Source organism: Staurois parvus, unplaced genomic scaffold (genome assembly GCF_062004578.1).
Source record: "Staurois parvus isolate SC_StPar_1 unplaced genomic scaffold, SC_StPar_1.0 ptg000244l, whole genome shotgun sequence".
Lineage (NCBI taxonomy): Eukaryota > Metazoa > Chordata > Amphibia > Anura > Ranidae > Staurois > Staurois parvus.
The window spans coordinates 6484838-6505772 of record NW_028318040.1 but is presented as its reverse complement, the minus strand read 5'-3'; the positions used below and the strand labels follow the sequence as shown (position 1 = coordinate 6505772).

Below are 20935 nucleotides of genomic sequence, written 5' to 3'. Positions count from 1 at the left end.
CTGCAAGGGCAATAGAAAGCAATTGTTTTCTGTGTGACCTGTTCACACTGCAACAGTACTTGAGTTGAGCAGTGCAGTGCAAAATGCATACTGTGCATTTTTTGGCAGTGGACTGGAGCTCACCTGAAGGCTCCATGTACAGTTTGTTTCTATGCACTGCAACTGAGCTGCGGTGCATAAAAATTAAATAAATGTAATTTTGAAATTGCAATAAATTTGAAACAAAAAGAGGTCAAAGTGCAATGCACATAAATGCGTACTGCCTTACCAGTTCCTGGACCTCACACTAACAGGTGCCCACTCAGTTGAGCCCTGCATTTTACCATAAGGGCCAGGATGTTTGGGCCCTAAAAGTGGAGGGGGAGGTGGGGGCTGTGACGTCAACGGGAGGTTGTGATGAGAAGGATCTGAGTAATAGAAACCAACATGACACGTGCCTCCGCTGGAAGAAAATTTTACTCATTGTACCCCCGTGAATTTTAATTCAGTACCCCTGCTACACATGATGAGCTTGACCACATTGTTTTGCTACGCTTGCACTGTAGATTTTATTGAAAATAAGCACGTAAGGGATAATACTCAGTAATTTCTTACCTGGCAAACTTTTGTTTGTTTCAAACACCTAGTCAGTTTAACATTTAAACTCTAGGAAAGCCAAAATCTACCCAATTTGTAGTGTATATAGAATTTTTGTACTCACTGTAAAATTATTTTCTTGGAGTTCCTTGAGGTACACAGGAAGTCTTTAAACCTCATGTTAAACTGCCAAGAAGGCTTCTTGGTGTGGAACCAATGGAAGAGATGACCCGCCCACGTACGACGCGATTAGTGTAGGAAGAGGCAGGGTAGCTGCTTCTTCTGTTGTGATTGGCTGAGCTGGGTCTGCTGGTGGCTTGCTTGTTGATGGTTGTGGCCCAGGGAGAAAGAGGAGAGAAACCTGAGGAGCTATATTATTTATAGAGCCCTACTGCGATCCAGTTTCCAGTCCACCTTATCCAGAGAGGGAAGCACCTGTAAGCAGGCATCTGTACCCACCTATCCCTTAAAGGGACCTCTGGCCAGCTCGATCTACTCACATCCTCTGAGGGCTCATATTCCTATTAACTGGAGGGAGAATCACCTTGTGTTCCAGTCCAGTCCTATACCTGTGAAGGGGATCCCTATTGATATACACACTGCGTAATTTAATGACGCTTCTGGTGAGTGCGTAATTCTTACCTTACCACTGGGAGCACCCCCACTGGATTGAAGTCATATTTCACGATATTTCCATCATATAGACTGTCACATATTTACGGTGTTTGATATTGGGCACATTTATCATACCTTGCTCCATTTGATTTGTTGATTAGATATGCTAGTTGAGGTGAAAGGCAGAAACTACCCTAGAAAAGAAGGAAGTCCTGGTAGACAATGGTAAACAGGATGAATAGAGAGGGTGAATCTCCTTAATGGACACACAGACAAAATTAAAAAAAAAAAGTTTTGCCTTTAATTATACACTTCCTTCATCTTTAAATGGAGGAAAAAGAAAAACTGCTCCCATAGTAAACCATGCTCATACGGTTTGAAAGTGTAGCATACTGCAAAACATGATATATAATAATAATTTTTTGTGTGCTGAATAACTTGCAGGTTCCCCAATCTAGGAATTCTTCATGTCACAAAGAAAAAAGTGATTGAGATACTGGAAACACGTATGATTGACGCTTTTAAGAAGGGATACAACGCTGGTCTTTTGGTTCATCCTGAGTTAAACTACCAGTATTCGGGGGATAGGCCACTGACTGGTGGGTTGTACTTTTCTATTTATCATGATTTCCCTTTATTTTTTATCTTTTAATGTTGATGGATGCATTTGTTTTTATGAATAAGTAGCAAACTTGACCTTTTTCTTGAGTGGTGTTTGTCTGCTAACATTTTGTATGTCTTAATGTGTCTATCTTTTCTTTTCTGTGCCTACTTTACCAATATTTCTCCTTTGATTTGTCTGCCACCTCCATGTTTGCTTTCAAAATATCTTGCCTATTGCTATTACATCAATAACTGTACCTTCCATTAAAGAATTTATTAAGCTAGTCAAACACCCCTATCAACTTATCCATACATGCACACATTTCTGTATGCACAATAATGTGTTTTTGGCACTTTCATCGCTTTTTTGCATTGAACATGCCCATTTATTTTCAGTGGGCTCTCATCCGCACATCACAGGACCATAAAAAGGTGCCTGACTTATTTCTTCCAGAGCACAACAAAGCTCTGATTATAAGGTGCATTTTTTATTGACCGGATACACACTTTAGGATACCATTGAAAGCTGAACTTTGGGAAAATAAAAAACTGGGGCAAACCCCCTACGACCACTCAGTGGTGATCACTAATTGACTCCATATTGCTTCTTTATAAGCTTACCAAATGGGCTGTAAGTGCCCTCAAAATTTTGAGAAAATACAGGATGGCTACGTGGCAACTATAACCTTGACTATCTAAACCCTTAGTATTTCCTCTAATGGCCAGGGTATAGCAGTTGGAATATTACCCTTCCTATTTGGATGCTATTCCTATGGTTCTATGGAGTTAGGTATTCCCTCCTTGTTACTCATTTTACCTTGGGTTCCCTCCCACTCGATTTCCTGTCATTGTGCAAACACTCCTCTCAACCTTCCTTCTCTTCCTCTTTTTTTCTTCTCCCTTTTCTCCTTGTCTTTTCTCTTTTGTGAACTTGAGGGAAGGTTGTGTGGATTACCTTACTTTGTTATGATACCCAGTTGAGTTGGAGTCTATCCTGCTTGACTTCTGCTCGATCCTTGTATGCATCCTGCTGATGGTGACTTTATTGACATGTTGGCCTTCCACCTTCTATATGGAGTACTGTGTAACCATCGCAGCTCTTATGCATTGTGGAATACTCTGTCAGATATCCCTGTATCTTCAGATGTCTTGCTTTTTGCTTAATGCTTATCACTGTCTTATGTGCTTTATTGTTTGTAGCATTATGCTTTTTTAATTGACGAATAACAATATTTCTGCTAAAAAAAAAAAAAAAACCACACATTTTATCCTCACTTACTTACAATACATGACTGTTGGTCCTGCATTGTAAACAATGACTCCACAGCTGAAACTGTTAGCCACAGAGCCAAAGAAGCCTTTAGAGGACTAGTTGCATGGAAGGAGGAGCCTACAGAAGTGAGGGAAAAGGTATGGAATAAAGTGCTAAAAACGGTCATGTTGTTTCTGTTCCCCAGAGCTCACCTTTAAAATTAATAAGCGTGCACCCCATAGTGCATACAAAGCGTATTGTACCATGGGGTTACGTGCTGATCACAATGCACATACAAAAGTATCAGTGCAACTTAAAGTATGGATTACACTAACTGAAAAAGAATATGTCACTTTTTAAATATCCTGTTACAAATGTACCTTATTTACAAAACATTTCAAAGCTCCCCAAATGGTTCACAGAGAAGTTCTCAGCATTGAGTGAGTCTGCCATGTTAGGCCACCTGTATTTAGCTCTCTTCTAGATTAGGCTCCGTCTAGCCTCCATTATACCCTAAGACTACAGATGAGCAAAATTGAGAGCTATTTCTATAACATTTTTGTGAAAATCCATAGTTGTCTGCAAAATGTCATTTTGGAAAGATGCTTCGGAGTCATTGTGGAAGATAAAATTAAGGTTATTGTTAAGTGTATAATAGGATTTAAATGGTTCCTGCGGGGTTATGGAAGTTAATCTCAACTAACCTAGACTTTTTCTTGTGCAGAAAATGTAAACAAAGTGAAAATGAAAAAAATAAATGTTACAGTAACCAAGTAACAGTCAAATATACAAAAAAAATAGAAAAACCATGTTCTCTTTGTTTAGGCAAATTTCACTGTAGCTCAGTGAGCAAAATTGAAAGTCTCCACTATTGGCAAAATCTTGCAGACAGCAGCAAAATTATTAACAAAATTACTTCACTCATTGCTACTTTTTGGCCCTGTTCACTCTACCCATAGCGAAAACTTGCTTTCCTGCTCGCGATTTTGTTTTTCTGACATGGAATGCATGTTGTGCATAGGACAGCCCATTCACTTGAACGGGCTGGCTGATGCATGGTTGTCGCTAAAAAGATACTCAGATCAAATTTTGTTCCTGGGCCAGGAGCGATTTTGTATTTGGTTTTTTGTTGTGGGCATTTTGTCACAATTCAGAATTGCACAGATTCTGCCCCTGATTCCAGATATCTTATATGTGAATGGGCCCTTTTAGAAAGCCACTTCTTTTTCCTACAGTCCCCAACTTACTGCTTACCCTGACCTCAACGAGTCTGCAGTCCTACTCAGAAGCTCTCTGAAAGCTTACTTTCATTTGATAAATTGTTGTAAAATGAAAATTTAAAGCAGAAAAGAAACTGTATCTGAACACCACAAACTGAAAGTGTGATTTAATTTATTTTTAATATTCAAAGCAAACTCACCCATTCATCTATGTCTCCCTGCTTTATTTTGTGGGGAAATCGCTTTAAAAAACACTCCCCCAGCATTTCTAGTCATGGCAATCTTGAGTATGGGGAGATGATTTATGTAGCATTTACCCCCTGGAATCCATCTGCCCTTAGGCTAGGTATGCAGGCAGAAGGGTGTGCTTACCTGAGAAGGCTCCTCCTCCCCTCCTCCAGATGAAAGAAAAATAAATTACCAGGGGATGTATGACATCATTTTGGCCTAGGCCAGAAAATAGGATGCAGCTGAGGAAAAGAAAAAAAAAAGCTTAAAACAAGTAAATATAATATATTTTCCTATCTATTTACTACTGCTAGCAGCATAAAGATTACAAATAGTTAATGCAAATTGAAATATTTAGTTTCAGTTTAAATAAATTGAGTAGACTGTATGCTAGCATAGTGACACTGTTTCAATTAATTTTTTCCTTTATCATAAACAGGTAACCCTTGTCTATCCCCAAAAAGCAGTTTGGTAAAGTGGTATTTCTGCCCATAAGAATTTGGGTGGTTATGTAACACGCTACTATCAGAGGATTTCACAAATGTGTTCTAGAATTTAGCCAGAAATAGTACTACATGGCAGTAGTAAAGAAAGAGGTTCCATAATCCCTTGTCCTGAAATGTGTCATTAGTCTCCAAATACCTAAGCATTCACAAGAGGTTTTCTGTAGAGTACTTGTTAATATACATATACGGAAACTGACGTTGCTTGCCTTTTGTGGATTTGGGGCTATCATGTTGATCCTGGCTTCACTACATAGTCAGTCATGGACCTGCCAACTTTTCATTTTGAAATGACTAGGAGTGACCTCTCCAAACAAGTCATTGTGAGTTTACACATTTTTTCTCTATCCTCACAGATTATTTTTGATTCAGAGTTTGCATGGACAAATCTATTTTGGATTGTATAGTACATTTACAAATTGTCATTTTTGTATTGTAGAGCGAGAAAAAGAGATTATTCGTCAAGCAGCTTATCAGCAATCGAAAGACATAGACCTGAGTGTGGTACGACTCATGTTCACTGCTTTCCTACCTGATAGCAATGGAAGCTTCACAAGAAGACTGGAACCTGTTGTATCAGTCCCTATCTATGATAGCAGTAAGCATGATATTCTTCAAATATAACACCATAGTACATTCTGTGAGCAAACCTGTAGGCCCTAGCTACCAACTTTTTTATGTGACCTCACATATTTTACTATTCTAAACATACCCACATTGACATGATTTAAAGCTGGCCATACATTATACAATGTTCTTGTACAATTTTACTTTAGATTTACTGTATCAAAACCATTTAATAAGAGGCAAAACCTAAACACTTTCAGTTTGTATGCAATCAGGCAGGCCCTTGCACTACATAGTTGAAGGTCAATCTAATGGAAATTGAACAAGAAAATTGTATGATGTCTGGCCAGGTTAAGTCCCCATAGCACAAGTGTAATAAAAGCGCCACACTCTTAATACTTTAAAGCAGCAATTCCACCTCAAAGAAACCAAATAAATTTCTTAGTGCTATAACTTAAATAAAGGAATGCGCTAAAACCACAAACTATTCCTAATTTAGTGTAGAAACATTAGTGCAAAAGATATATATATCTATTCTCAATTACTATCAAAATTATGTGCAAAACTATTTTTTAGTGCATAAGTAATTTAAATAATTAAATCAGTGAATATAAAAATTGTCCAATTTTGAATTTCTTCAAATGTCCAAACAAATCCTTTTCAAATTCAAGTGCTCTCAAAGAAATTGTGCCAAAAAAAATTTGGCACAATTTCTTTGAGAGCACTTGAATTTGAAAAGGATTTGTTTGGACATTTGAAGAAATTCAAAATTGGACAATTTTTATATTCACTGATTTAATTATTTAAATTACTTATGCACTAAAAAATAGTTTTGCACATAATTTTGATATTAATTGAGAATAGATATATATATCTTTTGCAATAATGTTTCTACACTAAATTAGGAATAGTTTGTGGTTTTAGCGCATTCCTTTATTTAAGTTAAGTCCCCATAGCACTTTCACCTCTAGCTCTTCCTCTTCATGTTACCTGCTTCCCTGATGGTTTTTTCTTTGTTGTTGACATACTGCAGTGCAAAACAAACTTTATTACTATTAGAACTGTAAACTATAGCCCTACAGCAGGAGTAATCTACATATTCCTATGATTAAATAAAAAAAATATTATGAGCTGTTTATATTGCCAGAATTAAACATGTATTAAAACAAAATCAGTTTAGTGTATTAATGTTCTGTATATAGTACTTTATTGGTGCCATCTGCCTTAATTTAATGAATTAGAATGGGTATTTTTTATCTGTGGTTTTTTACCTGTTTTATTGGTCCTTATTTTTGGCAGAAGCTCCAAATGCTTCTAATTTGAAAATTGTGAGAATGGACAGGACCTCTGGCTGTGTGACGGGAGGTGAAGAGATTTATCTTCTATGTGACAAAGTTCAAAAGGGTATGTGCAACTTTGTGATTTAAATAGTACCTATTCTTCTTTGACTTAGGTATTTGATACTAAAATAATGTACATGTTCTGTTGAAAACTTTTTTCATAATTTTTATTCTTAAGTTTACTGTCCCTGATCTAGAAAATTAGATAAATAGATGCACGCTAGCCCAACATAACGGCTGCTTTGAATATAACAACATTTTCCATATCTTACAGTTAATGCTAATATATGCAGGTTCTCAGTGAAATGATCATTAACACTTTTATGGCAGGAGGTACATACAGTAAACTACTAATGATTAACATCCTAAAATGACCACATATATCAGAGATGGATCATACTTTTAAGTGTTACTAAACCCACAACAGTAAAATCAGTCTGTATATGCAGTAAATCATGCTTTTATACTCACTGTGGAACCTAAGGGGTTAATCCTTAGCATTGTGTAAAAAAGGCAGTTTGCTCCAGTCTTCTGTGATCCTCCCCGTCTTCCACAGTCCCAAATCCATCTGCTGATAGTACAGAGCCTCAGGAGGAATACACAGTTTTGGTGTGTGTAGAGTTTTTTCTTTTTTTGGGGGGGGGGGGTGTATGTGATCAGCACAGGGCATATCAGTACTGTCCAGAAGACAGGGGTCATGCAGCCTCATAGGACGCTCAGGAAAGAATGAAAACTCCTCCTAAAAGCTTTAACCAGTGCTCGACCTCACACTGATAGAAGTCGCAAGACTGCTATATACTGCTCATGAGAATAGGTATTTAGCAGTTTCTATTTACTAAAATAGTTACATTTCCATGTTGTGTGTACTGTGTGAGACCAGATATAGTGAATGCAGGGTCATGGGTTTGGTAACATTTTAATTGCGTGGAAAGCCTTAGAATTCAGCATTTCAATAATCTTGTGAACTAATGCTACAACAGCTGTCTTATGCACTGCCACTCCTAGTAATGTGGCCTTATATTGTTCTAAAGTTAATGAGATGTCTTTTTATTGTCCCTTTTTACTTGATACATTAGTAATTTTGTTTGTCTGTTGTAGATGACATTCAAATACGTTTTTATGAAGAAGATGAGAATGGCCATATTTGGGAAGGTTTTGGAGACTTTTCACCCACAGATGTTCACAGGCAGGTATGTACTGTTCTACAGCAAAAGAAAACAATAAATATCAGTTCACATCTTTGATGGGAAGTGTGTTTGAAGTTTTCACTGTTATTAAAGATAACAATAGGCATTAGATGTCTGTGCTGTACCATAGAGCAGACAGGCTTGATATGCACTCCTGAGGCTACAATCACACCTAAGTATATTTTTTCAAGCATAGTTTTTTAGAGCAGAGTTGCACTTTTTTGCATTTTTTCAGGCGTTTTTCAACTGAACGGTGTGGAGTGCTGATGAAAAAGGAGCAGAGAACTGCTGCTTGAGCACTTTTCAGGCATCAATTCTGTCTGAAAGGTAGCTCATGCACTTTTTTCAGTGACAGGTGTTTTGCTACAAGTGACAGGACACTCGGATTGAACAAGGGCTATTGAAAACAATAGGTTTTTGCTTGTTTTGTGCATGTTTGAGATTAGCTCTACAAGCTACAAGCAAGAAGTATGAATGGTACATTTTGAAGTAACAGTTATTGGTTGTCACAACAAGGCTTTGTCAGGCTGTACATATATTCCTAACTGTATAGAATCCCCCATAAACAGTAGCACCAGCATAAAAAACAGAATATTATACTACATATAGTATAACAGTTTAATAACATAAAAAAAGTAAAACATAGAAGTTGATTTACTAAAGGCAAATGGGCTACTCACTTTTCAAGGGAAGTTTCATTTTCTAAGATAATCTTCCACAGAGCTTAGTGAATGAGGTGAAGCTCTGCTGCCTTCTATCCTCCAACCATCTGCAGGCAAAAATTAATTTTTTTCTATTTTCCTTAAAGGTGAGTGCATTTTCCTTGCAAAGCCAAATTTTACTGCACTCACTAGGGAAAATTCCCTTGTACAGTACAACTTCCCTTGCAGAGCGAACGGCATATTTGTCTTTAGCAAATTAACTCCATAGTACTTGAGATGCATGAAAGTAACCACTTCATATACTAACCAGTGTAGTGTGCCTGTACTAGAAACAGAGTTCAGCATACAAACAAAAGAGAAAAGTGGTTGAAAAGGAGCATGGCCAAGGTCCAGAAAGCCAGTGATCAAAGTACATAATCAGTTAAACAGCCCAGAATCAGATCAGACAGACAGCCAATAATTACAGTTAAGTGCATATATATATTTGGACACAGGCATAATTTTAGATCTTTTCAGGTATTTACCAAAACATATTGAAGCCATAGCTGTATAATGAATATGGGCTGAAAGTGCACACTCTCAGGTTTAATTTGAGGGTATGTACATCTAAATTGGAGGAAGGGTTTAGGAATTACAGCTCTTAAGAGTAGCCATCCCCCCTTTTTCAAGGGACCAAAAGTAATTGGACAGTTGAATCAAAAGCTGTTTCATGGCCAGGTATGGGCTACTCCTTCATTAGTTCTTCATCAGTTAAGCAGGTAAAAGGTCTGGAGTTGATTCTAAGTGTGGTATTTGCATTTGGAATCATGCGTTCAAAGGAGCTGTCCATGCAAGTGAAACAGGCCATTGTAAGCAAATCCATCAGAGAGATAGTAGCAACATTAGGAGTGGCAAAATCAACAGTTTGGTACATTCTGAGGAAAAAAGAATGCACTGGTGAGCTCAGCAACATAAAAAGGCATGGATGTCCACAGAAGACAACAGTGGTGGATGATCGCAGGATCCTCTCTATGGTAAAGAAAAGCTCATTCACAACATCCAGACAAATGAAGGACACTCTCCAGGAGGTGGACGTATCATTGTCAAAGTCTACAATCAAGAGAAGACTTCACGAGAGCAAATACAGATGGTTTACCACAAGATGCAAGCAATTCATAAGCCTGAAGAATAGAAAAGCAAGATTAGGCTGACAAAAAAACTTCTAAAAAAAACAGACCAGTTCCGGAAAAGCATTCTTTGTACAAATGAAACTAAGATTAACCTGTACCAGAATGACGGGAAGAAAAAAGTGTGGAGAAGGCTAGGGACAGCTTTTGATCCAAAGCACACAATGTCATCTGTAAAACATGGTGGAGGCAGTGTGATGGCATGTGCATGCATGGCTTCCAGTGCCACTGGGTCACTGGTGTTTATCGATGATGTGACAGAAAACAGAAGCAGCCGGATGAATTCTGCAGTGTTTAGAGATATACTGTCAGCCCTGATTCAGCCAAATGCAGCAAACTTGATTGGACGGCGCTTCACAGTACAGATGGACAATGATCCAAAACACACTGTAAAAGCAACCCAGGAGCTTTTGAAGGAAAATAAGTGGAATATTCTACAATGGCCGAGTCAATCACCTGATCTCAACCCAATTGAGCATGCATTTGACTTGCTGAAAGCAAAACTAAAGGCAAAAGGACCCACAAACAAAAAACAACTAAAGACAGCTGCAGTTAGAGCCGGGCAAAGCATCAGAAAGGAGGAAACCCAGTCTTTGGTAATTTCCATGGGTTCCAGACTTCAGGCAGTCATTGCCAGCAAAGAATTCTCAATAAATTATTAAAAATGAAAATTTTTTTATTAACAATTATATTCATTTGTCCAATTACATTTGAGCCCCTGAAAACGGAGGGACTGTGTATAAAAATGGTGCAGTTCCTATCATTTGTACTTGATATTTACGAATTAAAGGTGAAAGTCTGCACTTCAAATGCATTTGAATTGTTTCGTTTTAATTTATTCTAGTGGTATACAGAGCCAAAAGTATGAAAATTGTGCCTGTGTCCAAATATATATGGACATAACTGTATATCATCTTAGAAATTAAAATCTCAGCTAAATAAACCAGATAAGAATCAAATCACAACTAGGGACAAAATGGAAATCAGGGGTTATGATCAAGCTAGGTATGGATTTAGACATCAGAGGCAGAAAAACACATACTCAGTGCAGGCTGGGAAATGTTTTAGGGTTCCGAGAGCTGATTCACACATGTGCAGTGTGGATTAAAGCTCAGGATTCACAGTTAAATGACAATAGTTGTTCAGTGGTTCATGTCAGGTTTACATCAGGTTCAGGTCAGGATTATGTCAGGATTTTATCCTGTTCACAAATGTGCAGTTTAGAAACAGTTCCCATAGAAGTCAATAGCCTGTAATCCACATTTGAACCTGACGGCACTGCTCAGTTATCCTATATATGACTCTTTTTCAAACCTTACTGAATCCGCAATGCCATTGCACCGGACATAAGTGAACAGGCACCATAGGAAGCAATGTTATTTCACATGTTATGTGGATTGGATGCAGTTCAGACCTCATCCAATCCGCATATATGTTAACCGGCAGTGCAGGTCAGGGGCCAGGGGTCATTGAGCATGATGAGGGTATTCATCTTTTCAAGGAATAACAAAAAACTGATACTTTTTTATGGGTCTCATCTCAGACCACACTCAGGTAACCATTAGTTTGCAAAGAGCAGCATACTACAATGCAAATAAAACAGAGAATTCATTTGTGGATCCACAATTTTAAACCAGCCTCTTAGTGTCACCTCTACCATTTATTTAGCAGGCAGACTAATATGCATTTTAAATGCATCTTTTCAGTTGCTTCCCAAAAGACAAAGAACACTAGTCTTTTAATATATAAGTACAGTACTGCATAAAAACAGGTTAAAGAATTGGACTTTTGACAATATGAATCTCTCAAAATAACAGTATGGCGATGACTGTAAAATATGAACATGCATACTTATGTCCTGTTAGAGTGTTTGAAACATTGATGGTTATATTATGCCTTCTGATATCTGGATGTATCTTTAGGTGTATTTCAGGTCAAAACTTTTTTCCTTAGTTTTAGATAAATTGGGGAAGGGTTTGAACCTCTGACATGTTTTACTGCTGCCTGTGATGTTGTTAGATGGCCTGTGATCAGCCACTTCTGCCAGACTGCATTAGCAGATCATACTCTCTGCATACTACAATGCAATTGAGCATTTTAGCTTAGTCCATGATGCATTCTATAACTAGATAATAAAGGACCAGAAGACTAATGAAGAGGTCATCTCTCTTCCCTCCTGTGAGCATGCTTATGTGTTATGTTGACAGCAGTGACAAAGCAGTAGATCTCTGTTTGGATTATAGCACTGTCCCTCTCTCTCCAGTGTTGCTGATGCTGTGCAGGGAATGGCAAGAGGCTAAGATAAAAACAGATTCAGGTTATATATAAAATAAATGTAAAAATTGTTTAAATGAATATATAACTGGATGAAAATGTTTTTTTATTTAATTTGTCTATAATTCAGTTTAAGAATTATTATCCTTACAGTAACAATGTTTTGGTCTCCTTTAGTTTGCCATTGTATTTAAAACTCCTAAATACAGGGATCCCAATATTGTAAAACCAGTTTCTGTGTTTGTTCAACTTCGGAGAAAATCGGATTTTGAGACCAGTGAGCCCAAACCATTTCTGTATTATCCAGAAATTAAAGGTAAGAAATTGTATGACCACATCAACTGTCAAGTATTCATCGCTAAACCTGATAGCATTTACCTTCTTGAAATGTTGGTACAAAGGGAATGTTGTGGGAGTCAAGGCGTCAGAGGGTTTCACTGATCAGTTTTGTGTCATTTGTGATCCAATATATATATAAAGTGTGATTCAGTCAGTAAACAAGCTCAGTAAAACTGCCATTGGCCATATTCCTCTTGCTACATTTGTAGATTGTCAGAGTTACTTAACAGGTACTTCAAACAAACAGAGCCTTATAATGATATACCTATTTCATGATCAACATCTTGTGAAATGATGAGTCTGAGCGGCTTTGAGATAACAGGTGCTTTTCATTCCTATTTAAAGTGAAAGTTTAGCCAAAACTTCACTAACACTAAACCTACTCCCAGCCCCATTCGAAGCCTAATCTATATAACCCCGTAAGGAAAAGATTCCTGTACTTACCTATTCTGAAGCTGTTCCGGTGCGGTCCCAGACAGCGGCTGGGAAATGAAGAGGAGATGATGTCACCTATAGACTTATTATTGGGCATCCATTGTCAGCTGCCTCTGCGCTACACAGAAGCCATCACTGACAGCTTAGCCTGGGACCGGACCAGACCAGCTTTGGAATTATGAAGACCTCCATCCACATGTAAGATGTTATTTTGAGTGGGGGCATCTAGTGTATAAAATCAGATTTCTGTTTGCAACTTCAATGTAAGGATTCAGAATGAATATTCTCTGTCTCTCTTCTCCCACTGCAAGTTTTATCATTGCCTTAGGGCTTTTTCCACACTAAATGCGTTCCAGTGCATTTTTTTTTCTGCATCCAAAACGCACTGAAAGTACTTTACATGCTTGTCAATGGCATGGTTCACATCAGTGCTTGCAGTTCCAGTGTGTTCCGGTCCCAGAAAAAAGTAGAGCATGCTGCATTTTTCCAGCACAGAACTGTACTAGAACGTGGTAAAACACATCAAAAACGCACCAGAACATATAAAAAATGCACTGAACCCCAAATGACCCAAAAAAGGAGGAAAAGAAGCATCTGGAATGCATCAAAAATGCATAAAAATTGCGCATCCAGAAACGCATCCAGACTGCTTTTCTATGGTGTGAACCGGCCCTTAAAATTTGGTGTGTGATCCAATGAAACTGGTTTTGTGTAATATAGTATTAAGGTGAACAATTATCACATGTGGATGTCTTCTTTAAACATATAACAGAACTAATGGAATCTTTTCACCCCAGACCATTTTCTTCATATCACAAATTAAGTTCTGGGTGAATTTCATTCCTTTTTTTTTTTTAACTGATCTGAAAAATAATGGAGTGTTTAAAGTGAAAACAGGTTTGAGTAAAATTGATTCACTCGGTATATTATTCATACATGGGAGCAATTCATCAAGTAAGATGCAGATGAATCAGGTGTCTGCTCATTGCGGGTGACGTATGTAAAGTATCTATCATTTCAAAACTTTCTTTTTTATTTTGTGTGAGTCAGAGTCAGGTTTTAACCAGTTTCAGTCTAGGCCAATTCTGACATTTCTGTCGTACTGTATATGTAAAAATCAGCATTTTTCTGCTAGAAAATTACTTAGAACCCCCAAATATTGTGATTTTTTTTTTAAGCAGAGGCTCTAGAACAGGGGTGTCAAACTCCATTTCATCACTGGCCGTATCAGCATTATGGTTGCCCTCAAAGGGCCGGTTGTATCTGTACGACTAGATTATCCAAACCTCCCCTTACATCAGCTGTCAAGATTCCCACACCCTCCCTAACATCATCGTGCACCCCCCCCCCGCACCCCCCTTGGGGGGCAGAGCAGGAAAGCAGAAAGTGCAGGGTCTGGAAGAAGACCAGAGGAGGAGTGGAGTCTGTTACCAGAGTCTGCTGAATGCTGAGACCAGGGGAGGCAGAGATGAGGGGGTGTTGCAGCTGCACTGAGAGGTGCAGGATGTGGCAGAGGAGTTTTATTCTCCTCTCTGCTGCCAACTGCTGAGACAAGTTGGGGGTGGAGACAAGCGAGTACCTGCAGGAGAGGTGCAAGGGCCACATGAAATGACCTGGAGAGCCGGATTTGGCCCTCTGGCCTTGTGTTTGACTCCTGTGCTCTAGAGAATGAAATGGTTGTTGTTGCAATTTTTAGTTGATGCTTTTAATGCCTTTACAAGTTACCAGTTTAGAGTTACACAAGGTTTAATGCTAGAATTATTGCTCTCATTCTTAACTGAACCTTTGGTTGTTTTTTTGATCAATGTTATTGTTATCACAATGCATGATCAACATCCCTTGTGATAGCATGGGCTGTGACAGGTCCTCTTTATGGAGAGATCTGGGGTCTATTAGATCCTAGATCTTTCCTCTGGACTCCAAAGCATCTGATCAAACCAAGATTGGTTTGATGTAGGGATGAGCCGAAACTGATACTTTGAAGTGCGATTTGCGTCAGTACAAAATATATGGATGCAAATTGTGCCGCAAAGAATTGCATGCAATTTGAACAGGAATGTGGTGGGATTCCTGTCCAAATTGCATGCGGTTTCCCCACTGCTCCTGTGTGAACCAGGACTTGTCATAGCTTGAGTTCACACAGGACCGGTACGGGAAACCTCACTGCAATGATCCCATGCTGTCGCAGAAGTAAAAGCTGCTTCACAGGTCTGGGGATTTGAAATCCCCGCAGATTTCTTTCTTCTACGTGCAGGGATGACCGTACGGGCTAGACTGCTTTTGATTGGTCAGCACTGTCCTTATTTTAGAAAGTAACTCCGGAAGGAGTATGTCTCTAAAAGTTTGACTAAGCTGATATATAAGCAGGAGGCATCTGGGATTTGGCAATAGTGGCTAACTAATGCCTGTTTTTTTCCCTTCTTCAAAAAAGGTTTGAGCTGAATGAGATTTCTTTCTTTCTGCTTATCGTATAGCCTGTATTGCTGGGACTAATTCACTAAAGGAATTGAGAATTTTGACTCACAAAATGTGAATATTCACTTCAATTGTCTAATCGTGTGAATCTGACATTAATTATATATGATACAGTCTGACAATAACAGTAACACAGACATACAATTTTATTACCTGTTGGTTCCACCAGTATTTCTGTCATTTTTCCACTTTCTTAACAGGCCAAGCTGTCCAGCAAATGTTTTAGTTGCAGGTATGGGACAACTTTATATAACACTGCTGGGAGTTCCTAAATCAGTAATTTGTTCATATGGTTCAAGCCCTTTTTTCTTAAAGAAAGTAAAGTGTGTAGCTGTAACTACTTACTTGTCTCCTACTTAAATTCCATCTAAGACTACCCTGCCCACAGGGTAACACTGTTGTTGTGCAGGAACAACAGGTAATAAAGCTACATTATGGGGAAGGAGTACTCAGGAAAATAGTGACACACTGCATCAAATATGTCATTTTTTATTTTATCCACTGTTCCACTTTAAGTTAAAAAAAAACAAACTTTTCTTTGCAATGAATAAGGAAACACTGACCCTGAGCTTTATCTTGTGACCCAAAGCTTGGGCATGGTCTCCATGTTTCTAGCACATTGTGGGTGTTTTATATCATTATTTTTTATCATAGAGCCTCCTAGCAATTATAAGCACTGAATTGAGCATTGTTTTCATTCTGATATTTTCAGTATTGCTTTACTAACAACATAATCTGTTCTCACTAGACAAAGAAGAAGTTCTTCGAAAGCGTCTAAAACTTATGCCCAACTTTGCTGATGGGTTTGGTGGAAGTGGAGCAGGATCTGGAGGAAGCGGCAGTGGTGGAGGAGGTGGTGGCAGCATGTACGGTGGTGCAGGAGCATCCGGATCTGGTGGTGGTAAACATAACCATATTTTCCACCTTTGTTTTGTTAAATGACTTTGGATAATGATCCTTTAAGACTCTTCTCTATTTCTATAATAGTTTTTAAAATAATAATTGACCTTTTCCAAGGAATATTGATTATTTAATGTTTAGTAGATGTTGAAAAGAGAAAACACTTAGCCTCGGTTCACACTGAATGCGGCTTTGAAATCACTCTACTTCACTTGAAGTAGCGCGATTTCACAGCCACTGGTCAGTGTGATTTTATGTGCGGCTTGCGGCTGGTCAATGTGATTTTATGTGCAGCTTGCCTGACATCTGTGCGACTTCGTGCACAGATGTCTATGTAAGTCGCACATGAAATTGCTAAAAATAGTGCAGGAACCTTTTTTCAAAATCAGTGTCACAATGAAAGTTGGAGTCGCACTGATTTGAAAGGTTCGATAGCCACAAATAGGGTGCGACTTGTCCTGTGATTTGAAACTGTCAAACTGCATGACAAGTCGCACCGTTGTAAACCACAGTTTAGATGTTTATTATAGCTTTTAGGGTAGGGTCTTTGCACTTAAATCCCAATTTAAGTCTCAGAAGTATATAAGTAAACTGAGGGCACAGCAAAACGCTGATTTGTATATATCTTATTTTTTTTCTTTATAATTCGGTCCCAGTGCCAGCTGAACAGTTGGTTCCCCAGGCAGCAGGCTACAAATAAAGACCCCTGCACTCTGAAATTGATTCAGGCACATATGAAAACTGTTGTAATTCCTACACCGTTCACTTGGTTTGGATGTAAATACCCTCAAATTAAAGCTGTCAGTCTGCAGTTAAAGCACCTCTTGTTCGTTTCATTTCAAATCCATCGTGATGGTGTATAGAGCCAAAAATGTTAGAATTGTGTCGATGTCCCAATATTTATGGACCTGACTGTATGGTGTTTCAAAGGAAAGGTACCATATTATCTTACACAGAAGTGCAAATCATATTACCCATGTATGTTTTCAAATCGTTAGTACAAAGAACTCCCCCATCCCCACGGTGGGTGTAAGGCTGGACATAGACGGAGCTATTTTCTTTCCTACAACCATGGGTTACAGGAATGAAATTCCCTTATCAGCACAGTCTTTGTTGACATGGGAATCCCTCCCACAGAGCCATTGTGTTTTCCCCACAGGGAAAGTCATCCCCGCTATAACACCCACTAGCAATAATCGCATGTAAAGTCCGGCAGGCTGGTTGTAACCAAATTGATTAATCGGTCAACTTGGGTACATATTCAGCTTGTCCATACATGGTTCAAATCTCGGCTCGTTCCTGCTGAACGATTCTAACCATCTATGGTCAGCTTAAGTGTAGCCATTGGGAGCAGTGGTGTATTAAGGTTTTGTGCTGCCCTAGGCAACACGTAATTGCCACCCCCCCCCCAGAGAGAGCCTGACATTGACCAACAACACCCCTGCCCCCCTCTCCACCCGAGAGAGCCTTCCACTACTATCGCCCCCATACACCAGCCACTCCCCTCCCAGCAAGAGAGAGGATGACACTCACCTTCATAGCTGTGGACATCCCCGGGAACGAGAGTCAAGCAGCGCGTAGTCTCTCTCAGATCCCACCTGGTCCCCAAACCGCATGTGTCCCTTCTTCTGTCCCTTCTTCCAGGGGAGCGGTGCTGCCCCCCTGAAAAATGCTGCCCTAGGCAAATGCCTTGCTTGCCTTGTGGTAAATACGCCCCTGATTGGGAGTGACATTTGTTTTAGTTTACCAAAGGGCCAGAAGAATTTGTCAAACACTATTTGGGTGATTGGAAAGTACTCACAAACATTACCTGTATTGAATTTCATTTTCCCCTAATGAGGATTCATCTGGTTATGTTTTATTATGATACAGTAGCTTAATATTGCCAGAGCTGGTAGTAAACTTGAATCCTAGAATTGAAGGCTGCAGGTAATGTAAATGCTGTTCCTACTACTGAAAGCATTTCTTTAATGATCTTACTATGTGCTGCATGCTGTAGCTTGTACTACTTGAGAATTCACAATAAAAATAACCAGTCTACAATGACTTGCACATTACCCGACATGAAAAGGATTTTGTTTTCTGATTGGCTGTTACATCTGTACCTAACTTTGGCTCAACAAGCTGTGACATGAAGTTATGTGATGACTGAATATAATTTAGAAATGGACTTGTATGCTATGCATATAATCTCAGGATCACAAAGCCTGCGATACAAGATGCCTTTTAAAGCATACTCTACCTATTGCTTTCATAGAGCAGCACAACTGGATAGGACTTATATAAATAAACATGTATTTCACTGATTTTGTCAAGGTTATACCATTTGCACTTTTTTTTTAGCATTCTGCATTTTTATAAAAAGATCCCAGCAAGCACCATTGATTTCAGATTGGTTCTGAATGATTAAATGCTGTACAGTTTAATCTTTTCCCATGGCATTTAATTCACAAGAGCAGAGTATTATGGCTAATATCAACCTATACAATACACTTCAACTTATATTTAGTCTGTGATACTTTATTTTTGTATAAAAAAGCAACTTTTGACACTGGTTGTAGGCTTGTGTTGGTGTCCCTCTTTAAAATTCAGAATAGATTTAAATAATAAAGTACGGCAAAAAAAAGAGACAGCATCAGTCTAGGAAGGAGCCTACAGCCAAGGATGTAAAGCAGAAGCAAACCTTGCAAAGTCTAGTCTGATAGCAATCCTCTTATGGCAGTTTCACATGGGCTGATGTTCTGAAGGCATTGGCACTCAGTCTTTAACTCCTTGTGCTCCAAATCGGTGTCTGGAGCACAGTGGGCTGCACATTGAGCATGGAATGTTGTGTGTTAAGAACCAGGGGTCTAAAATGTCTTTGACATGTGGGCTGTGATGGATAATTTGGTGTTTCTCCTTTCTATATGCTGTGTGATAGGCTAGATGGCAGCACCCAGCAGGCATACAACTGGGTATCAGAGACAGATTAGAGCAGAGTGATCATGTACGGGCAAGTTTATAGACTGAATAATTCATATCTGGCAACGGTGTCTATAAACATCGGTAAAAAAGAAAGGATTGCTTTATGGACTTTCTGCTTTTACCTGTTGATTTAACATTTGCCCTCCTGAACCTTGCCAATTAAAATATAATCTTTCCACATACTGAAGAATACAGCTCACAGGATACCTTTATAGTAACTGAACATCCTGTATGTTGGTAGACAGCTCAGTTGGTGCAGTTCTTTCAAGTCCACATTCTGAAGTTTAGAGCACTAAACACATCAAGGATCATCAGACGATTTCTTATTGAAAGGCAATAGACCTAGAGGATTTGGGTGCTGTCTTGCGTTGCACTAGAAAAGGTTATACAAATGGATAGAATTGATGAAATGAAGATCACAAATGCCTTTTTCACCTTGTATCTCCAACTATAGTTTATATTTGCATATAGAAAAAATAAATTTTATCTTTTATATTGTCTGAAAAAAAATAGTATTCACTGAAATTAACTTTTTTTGCAACTATGTAGGTTGCCATTGCTAACTGCTGCTTTTGAAAATGGTAAATGTCTAGCTATCATGCTGATGCTTTGGATTCCGTACATGCTGGGGTGCCAACTTCAAACAAAAGCCCCGAAGCCAAACTCCAGGAATGATCTTTTTGCAAAATTACATTGGTCCAGCTTGGCCCAGTGTAAGTACCCATGTCTGTTATCTGGAGGGTTGCTGGGGTGGTGAAAATCACTGTAGTAATCCACACTATGTAAATTGGTAGCCTTGACCTTCTGAGTGTTTTTCCCCTCTGCACACTGAACACAGTGGGTCAATTGCTCAACACTGCCACCATTCAGACAACACCTTGTATTTTTTCAGTGTATACAAGGCATTCTCTGGTTGGATGAGGTGGAGATCGTTGACATCCCCCTCCCTCTCCACCTCGTCCAATCAGGGAACACCTTTTATTCATTGAAAAAATTACAAGAGGTTCTCTAAATGGCAGAGATGCTGAGTGAGCAACCCCCTGTGTCAAAGCGATACTAAAGGTTAATTTTTGTTTTGTAAAATAACAACAAATATGTTATACTTACCTGCTCCGTGTAGTGGTTTTGCACAGTGCAGCCTGAATCCTCCTCTTCTCAGGTCCCCTGCCAGCGCTTCTGGCTCTTCCTTTATGCCTCCATAGCAAGTAACGTGCTATGGGGCATCAAATTCCCAAGCTGCTGCTCTGTGTGTCCATTTAAACAAGGAGCCGCGGCTTGGCCCCACCCCCTTTCTCCTCTTTGGCTGACTGGCTGTGATTGACAGCAGCGGGAGCCAATGGCTCCTGCTTGCTGTCTCAGCCAGTGAGAAGGCAGAGACCCGGGAAAGCCGAGGCTGTTGTGCACATCTATGGATCGTGATGGGGCTCAGGTAAGTATTGGCGGGGCTGGGGGAGCTGCTGCACACAGGGGTTTTTACCTTCATACATAGAATGCATGAAGGTAAAATACCTTGAGCCTTTACAACCACTTTAAGTGAGCAGAGAAGAAGCCACTTGAGCAACACTCAAAATATCACAGATATCCGTGTATGTAGCACAGACTTCTACAGTGATTTTCAGCATTCCCGGT

The 20935-nt window shown here is 39.1% G+C and overlaps 1 protein-coding gene across 3 annotated transcripts in view; it reads left to right on the top strand.

The window, feature by feature from the left end:
• The window catches only part of NFKB1 (nuclear factor kappa B subunit 1), a 161907-nt gene that overhangs the window by 86620 nt on the left and 54352 nt on the right, over window positions 1–20935 (top strand). For all 3 annotated transcript variants that reach the window (XM_089680540.1, XM_089680539.1, XM_089680538.1), the window contains 6 exons: window positions 1636–1790; window positions 5437–5595; window positions 6864–6968; window positions 8003–8094; window positions 12371–12509; window positions 16191–16343. In XM_089680540.1, the coding sequence (XP_089536666.1) occupies window positions 1636–1790; window positions 5437–5595; window positions 6864–6968; window positions 8003–8094; window positions 12371–12509; window positions 16191–16343 (803 nt within the window). The remainder of the gene's footprint in view (window positions 1–1635; window positions 1791–5436; window positions 5596–6863; window positions 6969–8002; window positions 8095–12370; window positions 12510–16190; window positions 16344–20935) is intronic.